This window comes from Cydia fagiglandana, chromosome 21, assembly GCF_963556715.1.
Source record: "Cydia fagiglandana chromosome 21, ilCydFagi1.1, whole genome shotgun sequence".
Taxonomy (NCBI): Eukaryota; Metazoa; Arthropoda; class Insecta; order Lepidoptera; family Tortricidae; genus Cydia; species Cydia fagiglandana.
Window position 1 is genome coordinate 4,835,822 of NC_085952.1, and position 7,181 is coordinate 4,843,002.

At 36.6% G+C, this 7,181-nt stretch overlaps 1 protein-coding gene across 6 annotated transcripts in view; it reads left to right on the forward strand.

The window, feature by feature from the left end:
- LOC134675157 (ABC transporter G family member 20-like) overlaps positions 1-6,945 on the forward strand; it is an 84,028-nt gene extending 77,083 nt beyond the window's left edge. For all 6 annotated transcript variants that reach the window (XM_063533334.1, XM_063533336.1, XM_063533333.1 and 3 more), the window contains 5 exons: positions 437-540; positions 1,294-1,376; positions 2,088-2,241; positions 2,822-3,020; positions 3,796-6,945. In XM_063533334.1, the coding sequence (XP_063389404.1) occupies positions 437-540; positions 1,294-1,376; positions 2,088-2,241; positions 2,822-3,020; positions 3,796-4,010 (755 nt within the window). In that variant the 3' untranslated portion in view covers positions 4,011-6,945. The remainder of the gene's footprint in view (positions 1-436; positions 541-1,293; positions 1,377-2,087; positions 2,242-2,821; positions 3,021-3,795) is intronic.
- The last annotated feature ends 236 nt before the right edge of the window (positions 6,946-7,181 follow it).

The window sequence follows — 7,181 nt, forward strand, 5'->3', positions numbered from 1 at the left end:
ATTTTCTTAGTGATTTTGATATTGATTCATATGATAATATGAAACAAAAACTAAGAAGAAAGAAAATAGTTGTTTTATACTCACTACAAATGAACTAATCAACGTTAAATGTCGCCATGTTATAATTATCGCGGCAGTTGCCATCCTATATACAATTACTTATACTTAAGTTACAATTAAAATATCCATAAATTAACCAGTAGAAGTAAATGCACTAGTACTAGATTGTGAAATCAAAATTATAGTGGTGAATACCTGATCTTATTTAATATAGTGGTGAAACTTAACAAAGACTTATGTTTGATGGTACTAACAATCAAAAGACAGATGAAAATAGTTTTTGCTAAGTAGAAATCTAGAAATGTAGCCCAAGAAAAACACATTGAGAGATATAAATAAATAGAAACTTAATATAGGCTTATTTCTCGTTTCCCAGATCACCAAATCTCCAATTTTTTGAAACTAAAGTTCCACAAGGCATATGAAGGTTTCACGAAACGGGCGATGAAAGCCTGCGGCAGACCCGAGCGCCTGGTGCAGGTTCGTATCCAGATATAAAGAAATTGTATGTATATATTTGTATATAACCTCACGACTCATTTAAATAGTCTCAACCAATCAAATTGCGATTCAACCAATCACATGCTTGCGATTGGCTGTAATCCAGATTTTCTATCATGATTGGAAAATGCAGCTTCACCCAGCAATTTCAAAATTCATGTATGCATATAATTATATATCGTTTATATTTATTTATGTAAAGTTTCAGCAAGCACCCTGTATCGTATCACATGTACCTATACTTCACTAAGGTAACAAAACTAGAATACGTTTTTGATTTTAGACATATTTATAATTTTGTACATATCTGATATTGTCTTTATTTTTAAAGATACGAGAGACCCCTTAGCGTGTACCTACTAACTTAGAAATAAATAACCAAACTTACTTACTGAACTATTCCTAAAAATACACTCCTTAAGCCCTGTTCAAATCCTAAATCATCCATACCACAATAGCATGTGTCTCCCAACATACAGATAATTCCCTTCTCTGGCACATGATCTGCTTATTTTAGGCCCTTTCCTGTCTTGGAGAAAGAAATTGGTGCAACATTAAAATCACCATATTATCAATTCAAAAACCAACATGGCATTAAGGCGATCTTCACATTAATCACGGTCTGATAATCGCGTAAAATGGCGTTTGGAAAATTTCTGATTAACTGATATTGATTTTAATTGTTTATCCATTTGTATTTCGTAAAAGGTACGTGACACATGTAATTATCAGATTCCAGTGCACTTCAACGAGCCCATCTACGGGAAGATGAACGGGCAGTTCGTGGCGTACATGGCGCCTGGCGTTATGATCACGTGAGTATAATAAATTGTACTCAATAAGGACAGTGCCCAGAATGTCCATAATTACAACAGCCACGGATGTCAACCACTAAATAAGGAGGAAAATCTCTGAGGCTTTCGTAGAGGCTGCGTAGTTTTATCACGAGACTCCTATACCAGCTACGTTCTCATCATCAGACCAGCTAGATTGCACGATTGGGGAAAAATTGTGTGTTGTATGCATACATAACTGGGTCAACCTTGCTTGTAAACGGGCCCACTGATTAACAGTCCGCCGGACGGTATCGGCCTGTCAGTTAGAACAAAATTTTGACAGTTCCGAACAACTGACAGGCCGATACCGTCCGGCGGACTGTTAATCAGTGGACCCCTTAAGATTTAACTTAAGCCAATATTGTAAGCTAGATAAAAGCTGGTAAGTAGATGAAAAGATCCAGAATTGGGGAATATAAAAACTATTATAATTTGTTACCAGTGAAAGATATCAGTTCATCACTTATCAAAATAAGTTGCTATTCTACTAGAAAAGCATTATTGACTGTACAAGCTCTTATAATTCTAAGAAAGTTTTTGACGGATGCGATTTACTCAAAATGATCTAGGGTCTCTTCCTCTAGGGTCAAAAACCACAGGAGAGACAATCGAAAACGTGTATATTGGAAAATAAGCGCTCCCGGTGCCTCTTAAAAATGTATGTCAACAAATATCATTGCTGTTTTTCAGAATAATCTTCTTCCTGGCGGCCGTGGTAACGTCAACCTTGATGATCGGTGACCGTTTGGAAGGAGTGTGGGAACGGAGCGCAGTCGCCGGAGTCCAGCCTAAAGAGATGCTGCATGTGCATATCGGGATACAGGCCACCGTTATTTTAGTACAGGTAATTCTACATCAACATCCGAAATAATTTTATGGGATATTTCACTCCCGTCATTTGCCTCATCTTTGATTTTGAAAGCATCCCATTGTCTCTTCCCATGATTCCTCTTTGACTCGCTCCCTGAGTCGACGGAGCCCGGATTTCTGGGTAGTTTGCCCTTCTGGCATCTGAAGCAACCTACCTATATATTGGTTTAATGTGACTATCGTCAAAACATTACACATGAACATTACGATCTGCCTGATCTTACGATCGGCCGCCGACATAGATACAGTTTGCAGATCATCCGAACCCGTCTAATTAATACCCCTTAATTATCGTTATTACTGAATACAGTCACCGAGCAATTTATTCATTGGTGGAGGACCTCGTGGTAAAACGAAATTGCTCTTGTTCGAAATTTCGTACCCGACTTTAGAGCAGAGATAGGTGCCAGAGGCATAAATTTACAGAACGTCGGGTTTAGGATATAAAAACTGGCGAATTAATCTTAGCCATAGCTTGGTAAACGCTTTTCACTGAATTCATGCATCTCGAATGTTCCGACCGCACTCCTAAAACTAATGTATATTTCTTCCAGACCATAGAAATGATGCTACTCGGCTACGTAGGTTATGGATTACCCACCAGAGGTTCCCTGTTCGCCTGTGGCTGCCTACTGTTCCTCCAAGGCCTCAGTGGAATGTGCTACGGGTTCCTGCTCTCTGTATGCTGCTCCAGCTACACCATGTCATTCTTCATCGCTACTGGGAGCTTCTACCCCATGATCCTGCTATGCGGTAAGTTCTCCGGGCCATAGACATGCTGCTTGGCTAGGCTATGATCTACCCACCAGAGGTTCCCTGTTCGCCTGTGGCTGCCTGCTCTTCCTCCAAGGCCTCAGTGGAATGTGCTACGGGTTCCTGCTCTCTGTCTGCTGCTCCAGCTACACTATGTCATTCTTCATCGCCACTGGGAGCTTCTATCCCATGATATTACTGTGCGGTAAGTTGTAAATTTTCATAACTATAAAATCCTTCATCATCCAGCTGTTTGGTTTTGGTATGTTGCCAGAATTTTATTTCGAGTAGCACTTACTTGATTTCCATGTCGTTTACATCTTTTTCTTCTTAAGAAATTGTGCACAAAATCAAAAAGCAATATAGATTATGGTACGAACTAAGTCGATACCTGAATGATCACTTATATCTCATATGTCAAGATAGTATAGATAATTTTAGTGGCCTAATATCACTTGCTCATAACTTAGAATACTTATAATTAAGATAAAAACATAATTTAGATTTATTTACTCCATAAGTATCCTGAAAGGTTGAATATCGTTTCTAATCTTCTACTTTACTAAGTAATGTTGAAAACCATTTATTTACAAACAAGATATCTACAGTGGTATTTAAAAGAAATTAATAACTATCTTAAATCTAAAATAGGCCCTTGAGGCATTGTACATTGCTGGCGGCATTTCCTCGCTGTATCGCAATGCTGATACGTTGTGCGAGGTAGCCGCCAGCTCTTCGGTCACCAGTTAGATAATAGATTTTTTTATTTCCACAGGAATCGTCTGGCCCTTGGAAGGCATGGAGAGGTACCTCCAATACATCGCCCTGTGCCTCCCCTTCACTATCCCCTCGAAATCCCTCCGTGACATCATGGAAAAGGGCGCCACCATTTTGGATACCTCCGTGTATACTGGTTTCCTCATAACTGTGGCCTGGATTATCATTACTCTGGGCCTGTGTTTCTTAAGGCTGAAGTATAGAAAGACGTAGTTTATTGTGTAGTTAGTTAGTTGGGAATTATCAGTGTTAATGTGAATATTTTACAATAGAAAATAATAATGAAAAAGTGCTCCACCATCTTGGAAATCTCCGTATAAACCGGGTTTCTCATAACCGTGGTGTGGATTATCATTACTCTGGGCCTGTGTTGCCTATGGCTAAAGTATAAAAAGACGTAATTTCTTGTGTAGTTAGTCGGGAGTCATCTCATGTGGATATTTTGCAGTATTTTGAAATCATGTTTTATTAAAATCGTGGAAATAGGCTCAAAAATCTTGGATACCTTGGATCTAGGTATATACGGGGTTTTTCATCAACGTAACTGGTGTCATTACCCTCGGCCTGTGTTTCTTAAGGCTGAAGTATAGGAAGAAGTACTTAATTTGTGAAAAGTTGGAACTTATAACAGTTGGATAAATTGATGTACCTATTTTGAAATTGCGTTTTATTAAAAAATGTTCTGGTGAAAACCTGGTGGAGTATGTACTCGTAGTACAATCCAGAGGGACTACCGCGAACCACGTTTGACGTGTTGCCTCCCTGTCACACTTACGTACGAATTCATAAGTGCGACAGAGAGACAACACGTCGAAAGGCCTCCAGGACTTTAATCGCAAATAGCTTGGACATTTATTTAGGGACCTAGAGGTCAATACCATTTGAGAAATACCTAATAGTAAAAGTCCTTAATCGTACAGTCGACGCACAAATATCTGAACACCGCCTCTATGTCTAAGTATTAGCGTGCATGTTCGTTTAGATATTTTTGTGCACCTTGGCCGTCTTTATACATATCGACTGTGTCCACGGTATATCGGTGTTACCTATGATTTGAAGTGGTATTAAAAGAGTTATAATGACATTTAAAAAAGACAGTTGTTGCGTCTAAAAGCCATAAAAATTGGCTATTTTACACGGTGTATTATAATAATATAGATTGCCCAATTTAATATGGAGGTAAAATAGAAATAAATAGATTGCTCAATAAGGTTAAAAGATGTATTATAAGTTGTGTATTGTGTTAGGAATAAAATATAATAAATAGGCTGTTGATACAATTTACTAAGCAGACGGTTTATACATTCATTTTAAATGTTACAAACCGATATCACAATCTGTTATAAAAAAAATAGAGTTTATAGTTTTTTAACCCTTTCAATGCCAAGAAGTGAGCACCTTAATGTGTCGTACCCACAATGACAAGAACGACTATACGCGTTATAGCGTAGGCTGTCAAGTTACCTTCAAGTTTTTAATTAAATTGTATAATTATTGTACCAATGACGGTGGCGTGTGAGTGGTATTTTTAGATAATAACGTTTGGTAAAGAAAGGGTTAATAAATAAAACTGGGTGCTGTATGAATTTTGTATGTAAATAATATACAGGGTGTAACCAAAATACGAATGATCCATTTAAGTGCATAATCAGTAAATCGTATTTTGATTAGGAAAAAGTTTAAAATATTAACACGTATTTTCGTTACACCTTGTATATTCGTAGGTAAGGGTAGTTATTGAGCTTAAGCTCTTCGGGTAGCTTGTATATAGCTTTTATGGAATAAGTTTTATACGGATATATTTTGTATGAATTTGAATATAGTTTTTAAATATAATGTTATAATTTTGAAAGTGTTGCACAGACAGTATATTACTGCCGGTGTCATATATGTATCTATACAACTTCTTTATCTATTCAATCTATACAATACATTTTTTACAAAAAAAAGTACCTATGATTTTTTTGACAACTTGCTGGGTGGGTAAAATAGAAATATTTCGTTGATATATTTAATTGTATGATGGGGGGGGTGGAATCAATATTTGTCAATTTTTTTGGAAGTTTATAACGAATGTTCTCGAGAAATAAACCTATAGTCTGTATCTTTAGGTATTTAACTAAAAGTAAACAAACAATTTGTACTTACATTTTCGGGTAGTTATAACATTGGTTAATAACCGACCAATTACAAAACCGCCTGAATCAGTCACTGAACGACCTGACTTTAACCTACATTATTTGATCGTGTAATGTTTTCATCTACCCTCAACTGGTTAACGAGGCATTTGAGGGTAGATTTTGTTTACTTTTATTTAAATACCTAAAGATACAGAGTATAACTAAAAAACTGAAAGACCAGGATAAACTTTAACCCTTTGACGCGCCATGGACACCTAAAGTCATCATGAGGCGTAATTTATAGCTGCCGAGTAAAACAAGGTGATTGGTACATCGTTTGCCAAATTGAAACGGCAGATAGGTTGAGTCATGTGCTATCTTCTCATGCCTGGAAAATCGAAATTGGCCATGGTTTTTTTTACTACTACGCAAGTAAAAATTTGAAATTTACTATAAACTGGCATAGAAGTGAAAAAAAAAAATGTGCGCCAAATTAAAAATTTCTAGGCCTGAGAAGATAGCAAATCAACCTATCTGCCGTTTTAATTTGGCAAACGATGTACCAAACATCCTGTATTATGCTTTCAAATAAGGATTATTCTGATGAAGGTTCATACCGATGATCTTGGCGTGTAAGTGACGTTGTTCGGTATGATGCATGGCATTCAAAGGGTTAATATTCTAGAGACCATGGAAACAAATTCCTAAGTGACGTAAACCCATATACTCTGGAAATCCAACCTTTTCAGTAGAAAAAGGCGCGAAATTCAAATTTGTATGGGGTTCGACCTTCGTGTCTACATTTTGCAGCCGCCTTTTTTTACTGACAGCTGGCTTTTGCCAAAGTATATTATGGTTTGATGGTATTCATAAATAAATGTGTATTTAGTTATTACAATGTAAAATATAGAAAATTTTGTTATTGAAAATGTATAGGTAGTAAAACATACATATTGCCGTAATTATAGCATTTTGTGATACAAATGTGATTTGTGAGGGTATTTATGAATAAAAATATTCAACTTTAACTAGTTTTTCCTAATTTATTAAACCCTAGTAACTCAACTACCTACCTATACAGGGTGATTCATGAGACGTGAGCAGGACTAATCCTGCACACTCAGTAACTGATAATTGATCGATCACTGTCGTATTTAGGTGAAACAACCACACTTATTCCTATTTTTCAACTTTTTGGTGAGAGCAAATTTAATTCTCTACAATCATGGTCACCCTACAAGACCTAATTAATAAACATAAAACC